Source organism: Camarhynchus parvulus, chromosome 17 (genome assembly GCF_901933205.1).
Source record: "Camarhynchus parvulus chromosome 17, STF_HiC, whole genome shotgun sequence".
NCBI classification, from domain to species: domain Eukaryota; kingdom Metazoa; phylum Chordata; class Aves; order Passeriformes; family Thraupidae; genus Camarhynchus; species Camarhynchus parvulus.
This window is the reverse complement of record NC_044587.1, coordinates 5,688,243-5,708,759: the sequence shown is the minus strand read 5'-3', so window position 1 is coordinate 5,708,759 and position 20,517 is coordinate 5,688,243. Positions and strand designations below refer to the sequence as shown.

At 44.4% G+C, this 20,517-nt stretch overlaps 1 protein-coding gene across 6 annotated transcripts in view; it reads right to left on the bottom strand.

Annotated features, from left to right (window-relative positions):
- DNM1 (dynamin 1) overlaps positions 1-13,561 on the bottom strand; it is a 65,393-nt gene extending 51,832 nt beyond the window's left edge. For 5 of the 6 annotated variants that reach the window (XM_030961770.1, XM_030961771.1, XM_030961766.1 and 2 more), the window contains exon 1: positions 13,245-13,561. In XM_030961770.1, the coding sequence (XP_030817630.1) occupies positions 13,245-13,405 (161 nt within the window). In that variant the 5' untranslated portion in view covers positions 13,406-13,561. The remainder of the gene's footprint in view (positions 1-13,244) is intronic. The other variant, XM_030961772.1, reaches the window with a different exon arrangement.
- Positions 13,562-20,517: the final 6,956 nt, after the last annotated feature.

Below are 20,517 nucleotides of genomic sequence, written 5' to 3'. Positions count from 1 at the left end.
GATAATCCCTTCATGGGCTGCTGCTCTACAACTGCTGTGCAGCAACCAATCCAATCTGAGAGCCAGAACCAGGCCCAGGGGTATAATTCCCCTCCTACTTCCCTAAAACATGGTGAAATCTACTGTTTCCATAGAAACAAATCAGTTTGATGTCCACACAGCTCCTGCATCCCTCACTGGTGGGCATTAGCCCCCAGCTGCTGAGGTTTTAATCAAGTGTGTACAGTCACAGGTCAAAAGTTTGGAGGGGACACAAGAGGCACTCCCAGCATACAAACCTGACCATCTCATCCAAAATGTCATTTGCTTCAGTTCATCTCTACTGTGAGAGAATTAATCAGGAATATTCTTCTCCTCCTCCATTTTGAGGGCTGAGTTATCTGCCAGCTCCCTCCCTGCTATCTTCCTGCAGATGGGTTAGTCCAGAATACGTGAGGACGTAGAACACAGATGGGAAATCAAAACAGAATACTCCAGCACCTCACGTGCACTTGTGAGCCAATTTACTCTGTGTTTCTGCAAGTAAAAAACTGCAAATCCATTTTCTTGTTTGGAGCTCTGCATTTTACTGTAGAGAATTATTTAGAGAGTGGTACAGCCTACAGTGCACTGCCTGATCTCAAAAAGTCACTGCCCGTTAAAGCAAATGCCGCATTGACTCCAGGCTGCAGAGCTGGGGAAGCACAGGCTGGAGACAGCACAAAACTGCAGCACTGCTGCTGTGCAGCTTCCTCTAGGATTTTCTGAGTAATAGAAAATGAAATCCTGGATTTTGTTTGCTGCCTTGGGATATTCACGGTAAAAAATAATACAGCAGTTATTCTGCATGACAATATCAGGAACTCAAGAGAATAAGCAGCCTGGTGTATCCTGAATGGATGTGGCAGTAAGGATTACACATTTGTGGAAAATGCAGTTTTGATTTCAAGAATTGCAATCCCAGGAGAAACGAAACAAGGCTGGGTTTACTCATGTGAGGAAAAAAAAACTTAACACCAGAAACATTGCACTGCATGATGCATTCTCCACCCCAAAACCTGTAAGCCAGACCTTTATGTCTGTCTTGCTTAATTTTCACCATCACAGTACAAAAGCAAGTTTTCCTTTTGCTACTTCAAAAGCATATATACCCTGGCAAAAATCTCCCTGTAATTTCCATACAGTCCCCAAGAAGACAATACCAGGCAGCAGCAACACCACAGAGCATCAGATTAGTTCAGTGCCTATGACAGTAGTGAAGAAACAGGTTTTTTTCAGGCCAGAAAGGTAAACCCATGACCCAGCATCTTTGCCTCTTTTTCAAGCTGCACTGATCTGTCGTAACACTGCAGCAAATCTGCTCTGCTTTGGCACAGACAAAGCTACCAACAACCCCTGGCTCTGCTGTAATAGAAGGCTGCAGCCTTGAAAAACGTGACCTGTTCAGCACCTGCAACTTGAGCTGTGAGAAAACAAAAGGACAAGCTGTACACTAAAACTCTGGGACAGGAATGGCTGATGGGAAAGCACAGCCACAATAACACCCTGGGATTAATGGATGCTAAGACTGACAAGCAGCAGGCTGACCTGGCTATTTCCCACCACCAGTGTCTTAATCTCTGGAGCCAGGCTGCAGCTGAGTCCAGACTGCCCAGCAGCAGAGGCAGTCTAAAGGCTGCCCAGCAGCAGAGGCTCTCCTGTGCTCAGAGACACCATTATACTGTGCAGCAGCAACTAATATTCACATTACTCATAGTATGGAGGCTCTGGATAAAAAAGGGGGTTATCCCCCTTTTTGTTCTTCTCTCCTTCAGAGAAGGAAACCAGGTACAATGGCAAATTCAAAGATATCAAATACTTGTGCTAAGTATAATCTTAGATTTCTTGTCAAAACTCCACCTCTGGAGTCCTGATATTTGCTGCAAGACCCAAGAGAAGAACAAATGTAGCTGGAGGCACATTTCATCACTGCAGCATGACACTTCCTCCACTCCCAGACAGCACTGTGTGCTAGCAAAGGAGACAGGCTGCCCAGAGCCTGAATTCCTTAAAGGGTACAGACAACTGAAAAAGTTCATTGGGAAAGGCAAAGTCACTTTGATGAGCCCACAGACACAAACCAAACAGAAGCTGCATGAGGAAGGACGGTACCTCAACAAGGCATGATGTGTTGCTAGTTGCCACACATTGGTGGTGAGTTTATAAAGCTGAATGCATGAACCCCAAAGCTTATCTTGGGCCAGTGGTAAGAGGCAGAGAGTGTTGCGAATGGAGAGGCAGCCTGCTTCCTTTCCAACAGGCCAGGCAGGAAGGACAGAATTCCATGGGGTAACAGAGTTATGCTGCACTCAGGCATCCTGACCAAACTGCCCACAGTGCACAGCTGTCCTGCAGAAGGAATTTAAGATGTCAATTTACATCTCTGCTCTGCCTGGAGAAGTATGCAGGAACAGTGCCAGGCTCCTTGCTATGCACTGCACCTCTGCAGCTCCAGATATAATTAGGACCAACCCAAGCTGGGAACATGGTGCAGAGGCACTGCCACTTAAAGCCCTTGAAGAAGACCCAGCAGTCTGATTGCAAACACCTCTAGTGCAGAGCAAAGTCAGAAGCACTAAACTCTACTTAAAAAACCACACAAACATCTCAATTTCCCACTATACCAGAACAAAAATTGGATCAATAGTTCCAGAAGAGATGAGCTTCAGGCCTCCTATCTGGTTCCAATGTCCAGTGGAACAGCACTTCTCATGTGCACAAAAGGCACATTTTGCTCAAGTCAAATTTGGGCAGTGACCATGGGAGGTGAAAAAAGGCAGGACTTAAATTCAACAACAAAAAAGGAAGATCAAAGCAGGTGTTGCCTTATCAGTGGGCATTCTGATAGCAAAATTGGGGCATAGTGACTTGGACAAACCAGTCTCACAGCCTTACATTCCTTTCCTTATTTTCCACAAGTAAAGGCTTTAACTAAATATCTCTCTCTTGTATCTCCACTCCACCAAGACAGTGATTTCTAAGACATCTGCTTTTGCCCTTCCAGGTGTCTAATGTGATTTCAACTTTGTCCAAGCAGAAGTTGGCAAAATATCAAGTGCCAATGCAGTAACTCACTTATTCTTTTGAAGTAAACATTCCTTAAATATCACTCCTTCAATAGTCTACACAAATTCATTCAGGAAATGGATCTCTTTCTCCAAAATTAGTTTGGGATGCCTGGTAGTTTGCAGGCCTGAGATAACAAACAGATCTTGCACGAATAGGCATAAGCAGAGTAATTCTTAGGAACAGGAACAAATCAAAGTAGCACAGCCCAGAGGGAAGAAGTTTATTGCTGGGATCTCTGCTGAGAGCTGCATGATGTAGAAGAGGTGACCTGAGTTTCAGTGCTGGAGCTGCAGCATCAGCTCTGCAGTGTGACACATGTCATGCACCAATCCCTGAGGCTATTCTGCATTTTGGAATGTACCAAGCTCCTCCTCACCCGTTGCTTTAACCCCACTGCGACAGATCTCCTCTCAAGGCCACCACCATGCTCAGGCAATTCCCAGCTATTCATAGAGGAGCTTCTATTAAAAGTAAAAGCACAATCAGCTTAAGAAATAGCCAGAGATTACACAAGAGATCACAGCAGCCAGAAAGAGAGAAAACCTAACATGTATTAGAATCAAGGGGTCCCATCATGACCCAGAGCAGTGTAAGCTCTGAGTAAATCATAAACAAGTCAGTGAGGCTAAATATCAGCATAAAACCTGGGAGGGTTAGAGCTTTGTTGTTTATTGGTTTAATTCTGAATTAACAGGCCACCAGACATATTCCCCTGCTGACAGGGAATTGTTCCTGTGCTGGAAGGCAGGTGGCAAATGGACAGTCATTATAAGCCTCATTTTTAGAGGTTTGTAACTATGTGGATGAGGAAGAGCTCTCAGGGCTTAAACAGTCTGGTAATTTGTCAGAGCCCTGAGCCAGATCCTATGTAACTTACTCTGTCTTTACACATGTAAGAGTGGCAGGAAGACAAAGAGGAGGAACTGAACAAAGACTTCAAGATTTTTGCCTTTAGGTACTTCTTTCCTTGTTCTAAAAAATTCAGCACCGCCTCCCTCATCACTGGATCTCCATTCTCAAATTTATTATAAAGGGAAAGACTGTAGTTTCTCCTAGTGCTCTCCAGGGTAAGTTAGCTGTGCTGTGAAAACATTTGCAGATGTGGAGAACCGACTGCTCAGCATCTCTGTAGACTTCTGCCTATTGATATGAGAAAGGGTCTGAATGCAGCTGAAAACTACTCTGAAACACAGCTGCAATTTATGATCAGCTTTTATCCAGCATTACAGCAACACTGCCTGGCTTTGCAGCCAAAATCCACAGCAGTATCAGTTTAACACTGGCCATGTCCTCTCTTAGGCATCACATATACCACACTGGCCCCTCTTGCAAGAGTGTTTCCCAGCCCCAAAATGACAGTCTGAGCAGTCAGACAGGAGCCCAGCACTTCCTATGTCTGTTATGGTTGTATTAACTCTTCACCCTTCCACACGGCTGCAACAACACAGCCTAAAGCCTTAAGAAACAGGAAAGGGAGAGTTAAAGGAGACTGTTGAGGCAATACATTATTAAAATAGTATTTTCAGCCCCAGAGACTCCAGTTCAATTCCCATTTCCGTCACAAGTGAGGTACTGGGTTTATTCCAAACCTCATTTATTGTTCACTGCGAGTGCAACACGAGTATTTTAGCAGAGCTTATAGTTTTGTGACTAAGCCCTGATTTTTAGGAAGGGAAGAGATGACAATGCAGGTCTTAGAAGCTTTGAGAGTCTTTATACTTGTCTCCAGAAGCATTTAGGAAAACAGCATCTTTTAGAGAAAAAAAATATCCTCAAACCTCCATGTCTGAAATTGCTGTTTTCAATACAAAAGCTACACTGCTCTTCTGTTCCCTCAATTGCTGTGGCCAGGGCTCTAAGAAAAGCCACACAAGTCACAAGACTTGCAGAAAAATGGCAGAAGCTGGCAAGTTTGCTTCCAGTCAGCAAGACACAGCTTGAGGAGCTTGCATAACGTCTGCTTCCAAGAAGCTCCCAAAAGCATGTTATGCTGAATTGCAAGAAGCTGCTAACCAGGGACCATCTCACTTCCATTTGGTCATGGCAGGGTCTGCCAAAACTTTCCATGTCAGATGCTCTGGAGAAAACAGAGACACTGTTAGATTTCAGACTCAGGGCTCATTATTCCCGTACTGTGTCTTGAACGAAAGCAAAGCAGTTATCTACTACAGTCAGCACCAGGCTCAGAGCTGTGACAAACCTGAAGGTCACAAAGGAAGCAAACGCCAGCAACTTAATTGTCCTGTCTGCCCACTGACATAAAACAGCTTAAGAAAACTGTGGAGCCACTTTATATTCAACTGTTATTAAAAAATTCACTAATGGACTTCGAAAACAAAACTGGACCTGACTACACAGTATCAAAAAGTCACCTGAAGTAATGTTTAAATATCTAACTTTAAATTGTGCCCTCAGATGCCCATCAGCGTTTTGATGCAGTCTTGCCTGCTTGTCAGTAAACACTGAAATGTTCTCAGCCCTGTTTTTGTAGATAACCCAGTATCTACAGTAGTGAGTTCTGAGCAACACATCCAGTTTGCATTACTGAACTCCATCAAGTCATGCCAAAATAGGCATGAGGTGTGCTTCAGATGGATCACAGATATATGTAAATTAAGAGAAATAACTTTTTGCAGTTTTTCCAGAATCAGTACCTGCTTGCAGGCTGACCACCTCCAAACCTGACCGGAATATGCAAGTACTGAAAGTCCCTAGGTACAAAACCCTGGGCTCACTCCTCTGTAGATCTGTGCTACCTGTCCCTGCCCTGAAAGACCATGCTCAAAAATTCAAGTGCTACCAGGCCATGTAGGACAGCCTCTCATCTCCAGTGCTTTCTAAGAACACCCTCACTCCTCAAATCCTGCACCTGATCATGCCAGCAGCCAAAGGTGGCTGCACCAGACCCAGCCTCTGCAGAGCAGACCTAAGTAACCTGCAAAATACTTACTGCAAACAAAGAATTAAAGTTCTTGGCACAACACTTCTGGAGAGAAGGCAAGGGGTCAGACAGACACTGCAGTGCCATCTTTACAGAGTTTTCATTTATTGTTAAGAAAAGCAGTTGATCACTTTATGCTTAAGCTTTTCCAGTGTTAGTTCAAGTGTCCATTAATGATACACACCTACATGTCATGGGAGACACCAACAGCCTCTAAGGATGGAGAAAAAGGTATAAAAATTAATCACTAAGAATTTAGCTTCAGAGCAAAGAACAGAATTCTACCTCAAGGCTGAACATGCCCATTTGCCTGTAATAAGAGACAATATTCCTTAACCATGAGATTCCAATCTCTATCAGAAGGTGCAAAACCAGGTCAGAGGCCAGGAAGAGGAAACTTCAAGTAGAATGAGGAATTGTCCCACTAGTAAGCTATTTTTCCCACCATGCATGACTAGACTTCTGGGTTTGGGGTTTGGTTTTTTTTTTTGGACCAGATTTAATTTTGTCTCTCCTCCCAACAAGCAGTACTCTGACTCATATGGTTACAGATCTGTGAGTCCAAGAAGGAGGAAAGAATTACACCCAAAGTTTTTGGGGTGGTTTTTTAGTGGCATATCAAGGAAGTAGGTTTACCCTGCACATTATCAGTAAATCTGCTTTCACAGACACCGCCTCAAAACCAATTTTACATTGGGCACATAGGCTGAATACCACATGCTTCTAGATGACTGCCTGCCACCCCTTCACTAACTCTTCTGGTTTTGCTACTCATGCACTGCCTGAAACAAAAAACTAAATACTGGCTCACATGGGTGGAGCACACATGGATTTGTTCTTGTCCAATAAATTCACTGCTCAAGGCATCATAATAAGTTTCAGCCCAGCAGCTAGAACACAGCAAGAACTGTTTTCTTAATTAACTTACGCTAAATTCTAAGTTGCTTCCATTTCTCCTCAAAAAGATCCATCTTCAAAAAACCTTATTCAGGATTTTTACTCACGCTTACAGACAGACTCAAACCTGGAGAACAAAGTAGGGACATTCAGGAATTTGCCAGATCAGGAAGGGGATTAACTTCCTGCCTTAGAATAACATTTTCAGAAGCTGCCTCAGATAGGAGGTGTTGCAGACAGACTCCCACTCCTGCTATTTAAGTCTAGCAGGGTTCTGCCTGCTCTGAGCATCTGGAAGAGTCAGGGTCAAGGACTTGGCTTGGTATTCCCAGAGAGGTATTGAAAGGCTTCTGAAAACAATCAGTACCCTTTAAAAACAGTAGGTCATCTTTGCTTTGCCTGGTTGTATTAAGGTTTTTTGACTGTGTGATAAGCACACCAAGTTTTAAAAAACAGGAGCAGCTGACAGTTCAGCTTTTGGGAACTTCTGACTCCTTTTCCCACTGGTTCTGTTCCCTCATTACAACCTTGTACCACTGCATCCTGTTTATTGAGGAAACACACAAAAAATTCCACACGTACTTATCTCAAAGTACAGTAAGAATTAATAAAAAAAAAACCTCAAGATGTTCTAAGACTCTCAACTTGGGGATTATCATGCTAACAAGGAAGAGTCCACAAGGAAATGCAGCATCCCTGATCTGTCAGCTATCAGGTGATGAATTCCAGCAATGACAAGGCAACCTGTCATTTTCACACACCAGTAGGTCCAAACACCAACTTGCACCACACTGAGCACCAGCTCCCCCACTGGATTGCAGCTGGTTTCCCTTCCCTAGGTAAATTCTGATATGATCTGAGACATGCCATAAAGATCTCTTCTTCTAGAGAATATAAGGCTAGTGGGCAGTTACCAGAAGCATGAGATCATCACTAAAGTGTTAAGCTGAAAGATACAGCTAGAAAGATCTGCAGAGAACATTTAACTGCTGCAGGAAGTAGAAAAAATATTAGGCTTGTACTTAATTGAGCCAACCCCAACAGGATTAAAACAAGGGGACAACAAACACAGGCAGACACTGCTGCTGCATCTATGAACATTGAGATTTACGGGGTTTTCCCTCACAGCCATTCATGTTATGTTATGTTTTAACTTAATTATGTATCTTCTTCTAGCATTCCTCCTCCCACAAGTGTTTGCTCAGAGCTCTACAGATCTCTCTTAAGTTAAATTATTTTATCTTGGGGTCTGCTGTAACACATTACCCATTTCCCCCAGTGCTCCATATTTTCTTCCTTCCCCAATTAATCCAAGATGAAAATAAGTATTTTCTTCACTGGAGACCAAAGACTGGCTGCCATTTGAAGGACTTACCTGACCATAGTTTATTTCTCTAAGCAGCACAATCCTACTCTTGGCTCTTGCACCATCCACTGCAACCCTAAATAAGTCAGTTCACAAGCAGTGTCTGTGTTTTTAGGCTGCAAATAGACAACAGGATTTGACTGGCTCACAGATGTATTTATTACACAACAATTAAAGGTCCATGATTTGCAATTAATCATCTCTCTGCCAGCACACATCTCAAATCAGAACCCTCAAAAATTTAGAAGAATTACTCTTAAGAACCTCTTTTGTGGTCAAAGCACATGAATGTATCTTCTTGCTTAAATTTAAATCTGCTCCTGAAGTACTGCAGGGATGTTCAGCATTGCCCAGTACAACAGACATCCCCAATCTATACATAATGCAGCTATTTTACAAGATTTGAAATCTCAGTCCTCAACACTCAAGCTCACAAACCATACTGCAGCAGAAGCCTGAGCAACTTAAAAGTACAAAGACCATCAACAAAACAGTTTTCCTGCAGGAATAGGCCAAGTATCTGGATCTCTTTATGCATCCCTTTAGGATCCTTCACTTCTACATAGTTGCTAAACACTGCTGTTGGTCTCTGAAGGTATTTTGCTGGGGAAGCTTTCCATAACAAAGCAAAGTATTCATTATCAAGGAAGGCATTCCCTCATCATATCTTGGGGGTGTAATTATCTCTAAATGGCTATGGAAAGTATTAAGTTGCTCCTCAGAGTCATACCTGAAGCCAAACTAAACCCTGTGGCTTCAGGATCTAGCTTTGCATCACCAACATGGGACATAGAAAGGCAAAGAGACACTTGCTGCCAGGCCCGTGCCTGATTTTGTCACAGCAATTACTGCAGCTACACCTAATAAGTATTTAGTCTTTTGACTGCCACAGGCATTGCAGTGCTGCATTTTCACTGCTCTTTTACCCACGTGGAAATTCCAGTGTGTTAGGAGAGGCAAGGTTAGCCCAACATGGTTGAGTTTAGGCCCACACCTGTCATCTGATTCCTTCCAGGCAACACAAAAATATCAGGGAATTCAGCATATACCATCAGAGCCTGGTGACAGGCTGCTAAGTACCCCTGTTTTGGGTGCACAGCTTCCAAGAGAAGATGCTTATGGGGTACCAGATTCCAGCTTGGGTCTGGGGTCAAGTAAACAGTGATTCACTTTGCACAACTTTGGCACTGCTTAGGTCCCTTGATCATAAACATGATGGTTTCATCTCCTTTCAAGTCCTTCCACCCACTCTTCCCAGCCCTTAGTCACTGCCTCCCCAGCAGCCCCCTGAAACCATCTGTTCTGGAGAAGTCAGAGGTGCCTTGTTTTCCCCATGAAGAGCAATGCAGCTGTCCCAGCAGGGCTGAGCAGCACCCCGCCTTGGATCAGACACCACCACCACGAGGCACAACCACTCCAGGAACCAGCTGAACACAGCCCAGGGCTTCCAGTTCTCCTGTTTGTAAAGCACAGGTAACAGTAATACCCCCAGAAACCCAAAGATCTGTGTAACAGTGCTCTGAGATCATAGGATTTAAAGCATATTTGTGATTTTCACATGGTGAAGTAAGAGTGGCACGAACACGGATGACTATACAAACAGCCCTGTGGGCTGTCTCATACAACCTCCTCAGTCATTTGGGCTCTTAAGCCAAATTAGCACATACCACATGCTTTGTTCTTTTTATCAGACCAATTTTGCTGGTACAGTTGCCTGCTCCAAGACCTATTTATTTAGAAAAGGAGGCTGCAGGGAAGTAACAACACCTTAAGAACGGACTAAATGATCACTGAGGTCCCTTCCAACCTGAGTTATCCTTCAACCTTATAACCACACCAACAGGAAATGCCTGGAGCTCACCCAATTAACCTTCCTTCCAGTTCTGGGGCCCAGGACAAACCAGTCTGTGGGCAGATGTGTCACCTATGTGGCTTCTACATGGCTTCTTGTTTCTTCAGCAATTTTATCACCACCAGCCAATATCCGAGCCACCACGCTGAGACTCCAGCAGCAAAAGCACACATAGCAGCCACACTGACATCTGGTATTATAAATACAAGCTCTGCACTGTTGGATAATCTGTTAACAGCAGAGTAAGTGTCACTGAAAACGCAATTAGCAGTAACTACTAAGCCATCGAATTCAGGAGGAGAAAAATATTTGTTTGCTAAGACATGTACCTAAACACTGATTGCAGGCAGGATCACTCCTCCCTGCTTGTAGGTTTCCACTGAGTGTGGGACTCAGCGCTACTGCAAGGTGCCTGCAGCAGCCCTGGACTGAAGCCCTGCACAGCCACAACACAGGTCTGGCAGGGGGCAAGTGTGCTGTCCTGTTACAGAAATGTGATTTGATGACAATTTTAAAGGAGCCCCACAGGTCCTGAGCAGGGAAACCAGCCCTGTTGGGGCCTCCATCCCCTGTGCTGAAGTGTCTGCATCATGCCCATCAGCCAGTACCAACTACATCAGCATTTGTTCTTGCACAGATTTCCATCCACTCAGAGAGAAACTCATCAACACTCACATTCCCTGTGCAGCGAGCAGCTGCTGAGCAATAGCTGCACCACCATCCTGGTATCAAGCAGGAGCAGTGACATATGTCATGTCCACACTACAGCAATAATTGTATTTGGACACAGTAGGTCTACACACAATTTCTTCTTACGACTGTTCAGACAAGAAAACAGCCCTTGTCACAATTACACTGAAGAACCATGCTCATTCTGGATACTATTTCCATAGCTCCTTATCATGGTTTCCAATACCCACACAGAAAGAAAAGAGACTATACATTACAGCAGGGCCCCAACACAATTTTAACAGGATTGGGATTTGCAGCATATACACATACATTCTGTGGTAAGAGGTCTCAAGTTACCAGTCTAAACTAGCCAGCACTCAGGTATCAAATGGAGAAAGACCTCTTCACACTGACATTTTCCATTTCCCCTCCAATTATTTCCTCTAAATGCCTTTCTACAGACAGCTCTCAGCTCCTGCTCAGGGGACCCTTAATTATTTCATTTTCTAAAAGCCACAGCACTATAACTTGCTGCTAGATGGGACACGGTGAGGTCATAAGCTCTCTTGTGACAGGAGTCATCAGAAAGAGACAGAAGATAATTGAATTCATATATTTTCCACCAAGCAGATAAAACCCCGGGTTCTAAATTGGTGCCAGTGAAGATGCACCAAGGATTAGTAAATCCTCTTGTGTGGTTGGTCTAAAGGAGAGGAGCAGTTTACCCCAATACACCAACTGTCCTTCCTCCAACAAATCCCCCACTGGCCCAGCAGCTCTACATTATCTACGACACCACTGCAGCACTGCCTGCACAGATCCTCTAAAAAGGATTTATGAGGTTTGACTGCCAGTACTTAGAAAGCATGAAAACAGCAGAGCCAACAGGTGAACCCATCTTGCTCAAAGACTGCAGAAGATCCATTTTCCCCTTCTTCGAAAGCTACAGCCCAACAAGTTTTTCACTTGGGTGGCAGGAATTTTTTTTTTCTGTGACTATGGACAAACAAGTGGATCTTGGACTATGACCTGAGGTTCAACAGAATGTGTTTCTGCAATGTCCTGCCCTTGGCATAAACCCAGCATCTCTGGGGGATACACTGCATGGACCTTTGGAAGTCAGCTCGAAGAGATGCCAAACTCTTTAAATTTTATATTCTTATTTTTTCAAAACTCTTTGATCTATGGCAGAGAAGAAGAATTTTTACTTTGATCATGCTTTCTTTGTACCAGATGCAACCTCTGAGCCTTCCTCCTAGTACACCTAGCACTCACTGCTCAAAGATACCCTTGCACAGGTGCAGAATTTGAGGCTACTTGCAGCTAAACAAGCAGTTAATCCACAGCACAGACCCTTCTGACAGTGGAAAAGCTCTATAAGCCATCCAACAGCAAACAGCTTAAAAGAAGAAGTGGGGGTAGGGAAATGAGATCCAATAGATGTTGTCACAAATGCAGTTTGCTGAAAGAGAAAAACCCACGCAAGCATCTGACCAGGTATCAGCAGTCACTGCTTTTAAGGCAAGTCACCAGAAACCTGCGTGCTCCTTATAGCATGAAAAAACCACCTTGATAACTAAAACCTGTATATAACTTAATACAATTAATTAACCAGGCCAGGAAAAAGGTGAGGAACACCCCCGCCCAGGTGTTGTGTGTCTGCACTGGAGCAGATACCCAAGCAGCGCGGTCTGTAATTGACTCAAGTTGCAGATGATGAATGCGAAGGTCACATGAAGGGAAGGCATCAGTATATTGCCTGTCACAAAATGGTAGCACCCGGGGATTTGAGCATATAGGAGAGCTATAACCCCGTCCTTCCTATAGCCTCCCCGCAGCTCCTGACATGGCATCCGCTATGGAGGACAGCGAGCCTGGGCTGGGGGAGGGGGACGGAGCAGATTAAACTTAAACACCCTCCGCATCACCCCCCCGCAGCGACATCATCCATCCTGAGCCCCGCACCGAGCAGGGCATGGATGGGGCCGGCCCCCACAGCCCCTTCAGCCCCCTCCGTTATGTAACAGCCAGGACAAGGGGGGGCTCCCACCGGCCGCCAAGGTGCGGCAGCGGCGGGGACCCCGCTGCGGAACGTCCCCGGGCGGGGAGCCCTCCCTCCCTGTACCCCTGCACCGCAGCGCCCGGGCGTCCTGCAGCGCTGCCCGCGCACACACGCGCGCCGAGTGGAGCAGAGGAGCTGCGAGCGGAGCGCTGTCCCCGCTCCGCGCTGTGCCCGCACGGCGTTCAGAGTGCCCGCACCGCGGCTCTGCCCGCGCTGTGCCTGAGCCTTTCCCGCACCGCGCTGCCCGTGAGGAGCCGCTGCCCGCGCTGCTCCCGCACCGCGCTGCCCGCGGACCCCGCGGCGCTGCCCCCGCACCGCGCTGGCCATGCGGCAGCTCTCCCCGCGCCCCCGGGGACACCCCGCTCACCTCCCGACAAAATTCTCCAACACGGAGCTCTTGCCGGCGCTCTGCCCCCCCACCACGGCGATCTGCGGCAGGTCGAGGTTGGCGTTCTGCCCGATGGCGGCGAAGGCGTCCTGCAGCCGGTTGACCAGCGGGATGAGATCCTCCATCCCGCGGTTCCCCATGGTTGCGGCGCGGCTCCTCGCACAGGCGAGCTCGCACTAACCCTTCCCGCAGCCCTCCCCGGCTTTGGGGCCGGTGGGCAGCGGCTCCAGCCCGCGCCCCTCGCCCCGCTCGACGCCGCCCGGGCTCCGCTCGCCTCAGCCCGCCCGCCGCGCCTGTGGAGCGCCCCGTGCTGCCGCCAGGGGGCGTTAAAGGTACCGGCGCCGCGCTGCATCCTGGGATACGTAGTCCGACTGCTGCGAGGGGCCGAGGGGGCCGGGATTGGAATGGCACGGCACGGCACGGCACGGGTGTTTGTGCCCAGAGAGCTGGGAACGGGGCTCGCTCCCAAAACCAGAGCAGTTCAGGTAGCCCCGGGGCTGCGTCTGTGTGTGGCAGGTTGGCACACCTGTGTGGCCCAGCCGCTGTGGATACGCAGCCCGGTAAGCCCGGCCCGCTATCAGTGCCGGTGTCCCTGTCCGTGAGGCCGAGCCACCAGCACGCTGCCACGATCCCTGAGGCATTCCCTGCCTCCAGCTGTGCAGCGCTGCCAGAGAACAGGTAAAATGTGATCAAAGGACCTTCACGGCTTGGTTACTACACCTGCACTACCTGATCCTCGCAGCCACACTCTTTGGTCAGCGCACCACGGTTTGGTGACAGTACTTGGGAATGGGCTGGCACCTCTATGGGAGGGCTTCGTGTGAAGGCAGCACTCGTGAAATCACCAGAATACAGGAGACACTTGAGATTATTAAACTGAAGGTTTGCAAAAGCGCTACCACTCTCTGAGCATCTAGCTAGAATAAGATGGCAGAGGCTAGAATAATATGTTTTCTAAGGTCCCTTCCAACCCATTCTATGATTCTGCTGCTTCATTCAAACACAAATGAAAAATGCATCAATTTCTGTTCATAGCTGTAAAACAGTGGATGTGTTGCCAGGCTTGTTTTAGAGAAATGGAAACAGGTGCTTCATTTTGTGTACCCAGATTTTGTTTTTAAAATTACTTGTCTGCAATAAAGAGGGAACAGCTTGGTTTTAGGTTTTTAAAAGGGATGGGTTTTTAATAAGAATATAACATGAGGCCATATTTGATTTCAAAGTATAGCAATGAAAACAAGTGTTCAAAAAAGCATCTGATGGCTAGCAATGACTCAGAAGGATGGAGAATGTTACATTTCAAACACCTCTCAGTTCGTGCTACCCAAGACTCCTATTCACAGCTCATAGAGAGATGGGGGTGGAGGGGGAAATGAAATACAAAAAACTGCAACAGATTTTGAGCTGTTTTGTTTTAACCAGCAGCTTTTTAGTTATAATAATTATAGTGAATATTTCACAGATGTCCATCAAATTTAATCCACGCAAAAATACCTACGTGGACACACAGAGAAACTGAGGCAACCATGGTGAGGGATGAATTTGCCCCATGCTCTAACAGATCACCAGTGTGCAGGTAAGAGCACTGAAGGAAGGGAAGGGAGCTGTTCCATCTGTATGGGTAACACCATTGTAGGGCATACGTGGGCAGTTTTGGGGGCTGTCAATGCTATTTTTTTCCTCTCAGCAAACTACCCAGTAAATCTCAAGACATAAGCTTAAGAAATTCAATATAGATCGTGGACAAAAGCCTTTGAGCATCCTTGCAGCCATTCTGATAATTTATGTTGAAGGATTCTGGACAAAAAAATTATATGGATAGCTGCTCTTTGTAAGAGGTCACCACAAAAAGAACAGTGAAGAGTATCAAAGGCTCAAATAATGATGTCACCTTCCTCTCTGGATCAGAGATGAAGCTCAGGGAACTTTAGACCATGAGGATCTTTGAAGCTTTGTTTGAGGAACCATAAGAAGAAAACCATCCTTTTCCCAGAGCTCGCTGTAACGTGAAGTTCACCAGCTGCAATACAGAGAAAGATTGCCCAGTTGCATCACTTCAGTCATCTCACACAATTTACCAGCTGTACTAAAAACTCTCAGTGGCCATGACCAGCCTCACCTGGGGCTTCCCCCCATATCTGTGGACCTGGAAGGCCATCAGTCCCTGCTGACTGATGGAGAACTGTTTGTTTCTGGTTCAGTTGCAGCCCATGGAGTCTCTGGGTCTGGGTTTCACTCACAGGTTGACTCCTTAGCTTTGTCCCCATATACTCTGAGTAGGTATTTTGTTCTGGTTAATCAGCTCTAGAAATAATAATTTGGGTTAGACCATTTTTTTGGAAAAGCTAAAATGAAACTAATCCATTTGCTTTGAGAAATGTTTGTGAAAGACTATTGAAAACATATATAAGACTATATCAACATATATAAGTATATATCAACAGCTGATTTTGAAGACTGAGGGGAAAAGTAGGATTTATGTTGCCAGTTATACAGTACAAAGGGTCATACATGACTTCTTTGCAGGTGTTCTTTCCTATGCTATCTAGTTTTATTTTTCTGTCAAACTCCTACTTAGTTCTTAGGAAACGTCATCCTTTGCGGGATATATGGGGGGGTTGGACTAATGGAAGTCTTAAAGGGCAAAACTGGACAGGAGGGATGAGGGGAGATAATAGTGTGCTCTCCAGGTGCATAAGAAAGGAATAAAAGGAATGATGGAATTGGTAAAACATGCAGAAATATTGGCAACCTTTACATGAGTCAGTATTACTGTAAAACTGAGAGATGCACAGAATCTGCTCCAGCTTCTTTGTCCTGCAGAGATATTTGTAAGCAAAATGAGCTCCAGTGTCTGCCTGCATTGTCACCCTAAACCACTCATTTAGAGTGTGAAGTCTGAACGCTTCTGCAGCTGCTCAGCCCAGAGAGACTGACCTCGAGCATCCCAGGCAGCAAGGCTTGGATTTTCTGAAGCGTTACAAACCTACACCTCCCGCTGATGAAAAAGTGAACTGCAGGCACTCGGAATCGCTCCTAGAGCCTTCCATTTTCTCTCCTGCCACAAACTGAGTTGCAAAGATGTTCTCAGCAAACACACCTTTTGATTCTGTAATACCTCCTACCGGTGTCTTACTCAGCAGCATGTAGCAGACAGAGCAAGAAAAACAAAAGGTATTTCAGTAACTGGAATTAATAGGAAAAATCTATTTTTTTATCTTAGTGGAAAAACTGAAGATGTGAACAAAGAAAAACAAGAGGAATGAAAGATTCCCCCCCACACACCAGTGCTATAAATATTTCTGAATGTACTTTAACATGAATCCCTAAAAATGCATGTGGCCAAGCATATGTGTGTTTCTATGTATGGCTATCAACATTACCACAGTTGTGTATGCTGATTTTGTCACCTCATGCAAATAGGACTCCCAGTTTAGTTAGCATAATTAGAAATAGACATTTGAGAGCTGGATTCTGTCCTTCATTCCTTGCCCTTGCAAAAATAACATATCTAGTCCTCAGAGGAAAAAAGAGGCAAAAATGTGGAATGCATTTAGCTTATGAGTCTCTAAGTTACTTACAAACTGTTTCTGCTGACTCCGGGTAGTGTGAATGTTTAGAATATTTCACTGTGGATCTTGAAGTGGACAATTCTGGCCTTTTGGGTTCCTAAAAATAGTTATAAACACAGGTAAGAATTTAAATTGAATGTTTAAAAGCAGAGGTTAAAAGTTCCAAAAAGAAGCTGGCCTAGGATTGTCATTGTCCATACTAATACTACATAATACAGCTGATCAATAGTTAAAAATATTAACTAAAATTAGCCTCTTAAATTTCCATGACTATCTAAAGGTGCCTATAGAGATAGAAAATGTTTAAGTATCTGTTTTATAGGTACTTAAGTGCTACTACAGTAGTAGTAACATCATCCATCTCTTGTGGTATCAGTTGCTCAGAGAAAAAAGAAATTATTTTTAATACTCCTATTAATTGCAAAAGCTATTTGAAAGAAAAGCAGCCTTTAATTTTTGAGTTTTCAAATATAAAGATTTATTTGTAGAATAACATAGTGAAATGCTTCTTTATCTTCTGTACTTAAACTGAATTGATATGCAAATCCCCCCAAAAGAGGTAAAAGAAGGTAAAACTGGTGTATAAGACACTAGGACAGTATTATTGTGAGTGTGACTCTCCAGAAGCCAGAGTATACATAAGGAAAGAAAGAAGCTGAATGTTATACTCCATTAAGAATGGGATCTGCACAAGGATGTGAGTTTAAATTAATATTTTAAGAGCAACAAAGCTGAGTTCTCTGTGCTTTCTGCATCCAGAGAGATGTCACAAAATAGCTCCTGGTATATGCTTTACCTTGTGAGACTGAAAATCACTAATAGGAGCTGATTGACCATGTGGTAAAATGGATATAAAAACTATCTTTACTTCTTGTGGGCCTGTCCTGCCCATCAAGAAATATCAAGAATAGGTTTCTAGAACTATATTACAAAGAATGAGGGAAAACATCCTTTAATTCAGAGATCATTTTGGTTTGAAATGTTGTGTGAATCCAGTCATCCTCCAGATAAAACAGACATGGAAAACAGTGTAATTCCAGTCATTAATGTCAGCTGTTAAGAGCATGTCTGGTGAAACTTGACCCATTCTTTCAATAGACAGGCCCCCAAACCAGGAGAAGAAAGTACTTTAAAGCTCCATATGCTTTTTCTCCAAGAAGTTTGTGAGGCTTAAACACATTATGGTGAGAACTAGTTATATCCTGGTGAAATGGATGAGTAATCACACCATCCTTGCAGATTGCAGAGGAAATTGTGGGCACCGCAGTATGTTGGTGCTCTCATAAGCACTGAGAAAACTTGGGTTTTCAAAAGCGATGTGGCTTCACCAAGGGTTGCATACCAAGTCTTTTTCAAAGCCAAAATTAAAACATAAAACTGCACAGTGCAGTCATATGCTGGAAATTAGAAATCTTTGGTTATCTGCATGCCTGATCCAGGCCCTGTAAAAAATTCATATAGCCCAGCAAAAACTTGGCTGTATAATACAATCCAGCTCCTGAATCAAAAGCATGCATATGCTCTGTCCTCTTATCTGCCAACAGATTTCATAATCCTGATCTAATCATACAGAGGTGTAGTGCAGGTTGCCTTACAGTCATGATCCAACAACTCCACTGACTACAGTCTCTGCATTGCAGGAGGCTTTCTGGGTCGTTCTCTTACCTTGAACTTCTAAATCTTACTCTGTTTTATTCACTCCATTGCCAATGAGACACTCCCAAGCCTAGGGGATACATGGGTGGGTTTTGGTTCTGTGTATTCTCCCATTAAGAGCTTTATTTGCCACTGCACACAGAGTAGCAAGTTGCTTAATTATTGAAAGGGAGATGTTCTTTGCAGGAAAAAACAACTGTCAGTGGATGGGAGGTCAAGGTCTGTGTTCCAATGATCACTAGGCACTGACAGCACCTTTCAGCTGTCAGCCTGACACACTGTGTAGTGAAGGAAAGGATCCTAACCCAATTTTCTGCAGTTCCCTTATATCTCTGTATGACTTTCAAACTAAATGGTGTGATTACCTGAATCTGGAGCTTTCTCTTCTGCATTCAATTAAACCCTCTCTGGTAGGTGTGATGTTCACATTTGGACACAAAGGCATGTCTGAAATCAGTCTTTGGGTTGTAGGTTGATGGAGCAGCATTTCTTTCTTTGCTTCCTATAGCCACAGTCCTCTCTTGTGTTGTGCAGGCACAAGAGTAAAATCCATGTTCAGATTTGTGTTCAAGGCAGTAGACCTATGGACTATTTATAAATTCAAAAATGTTGTTTATTTAATGATTTGTATGTAGGCCCTCAGAGAGAAAAGCCCAGTCTATGAGGGGAGCCTCTAGACTATGTCAGAACATAAAATCTGACAGTGAAGAAACTTAGTTACTTGTACGTTTCATTAGTGTGGCGGTTTGTAGATTTCCAAAGGGAACATACAAAGAATGCTTACAAGAGCTTTAGTTGTAGAATTAAGAACAGAGGACATCAATTTCAGGTTTACATTTATCTATACAACCTGAATTCTGCCTCCCCAGAATTTATGTACTGGGACTGTAGGATTAACCCTCACCCCCACTGCTGCAAACCAGCCAGGCCAGTGGCTGCTCTAACAGCATTACAGGAGCAGAGGATGAACTATGCAAAATTATTTTTAAAAGACTCCATGCATGTTTTTTGTTCCATGTGTGTGTTCCCTAGGATGACATTTAAGTTTTCATGCTTAACAGGAAAGCATTTTCTCTGTGTCATGACCAGAGCCCATCATTGATTAATATGGATGGTCATCTCCAAATTGATGATTGTAAAATCAGGATGGTATAAAAAGGACCAAAGAAAAAATCAACATATGCTGCTGCATTTAAAATTATTAATTATAACTGTATATCATCAGTAACTGTCTGTGTTCAGCTTACAATGCTTTCAGGTAAAAATCAATTCCAAGACTTTATGAATCAAGTAGTCTTTACTGGCATGAATAAAAAGACTATAAAGTAAATTATTTCAGGATGGATTTTCTGGAATAGCAAGGATCAGAAATGCATCTTGATCCTTCTGAGGTTTAGCATAAGAAGAAATGACAGTCACAGTATATTTTTATAGAGAGTCTGTGTGTACTGAAAACGCTTAAAATTAATTTTGCTATGGAAAACAGGCTGTGCATGAAAGGTTTTGCTGCAAACCCACCCCCTGCCAAAAAACCCCAAACCAATCAACCAAACAAACAAAAAAAAAAAAAAAAGGGGACGGACCTGCTAGAGAAGTCATCTCAGTCTACAGTATAAAGCAATATTACAAAAGTCCCTATTTGTTTTCTTCCACGTTCTCATAATAGGCTTGCCAAGATGTGACCACAGCAAATGGCCAGAGGCTGCTTTGGGTTTTTTCCATCTCGGTGAGATGGTTACCAAAGATTCCCCTGGACTATTAAAAAAAAGGAAAAAAACAGAAAAAAAAAAAAAAAACCAAACCAAAAACCAAAAAAACCAACAAAGAGCAGAAAGCCCACGCTGTTGGATGCCATCTGCTGCTCCTGTGCAGCAGTTTATTCCATTCCCTGCCCAGCCCTGGGCAGATGGTGTCCATTCCCTCCCAGCCCTCTCGAGGGACAGGGAACCTCAATGCCGCCTCTGCGCGGGGAATGAGGGATGGAGGTGCTGCGGGCTGGGGCGACCTGAGAGGAGGCTCCGGGG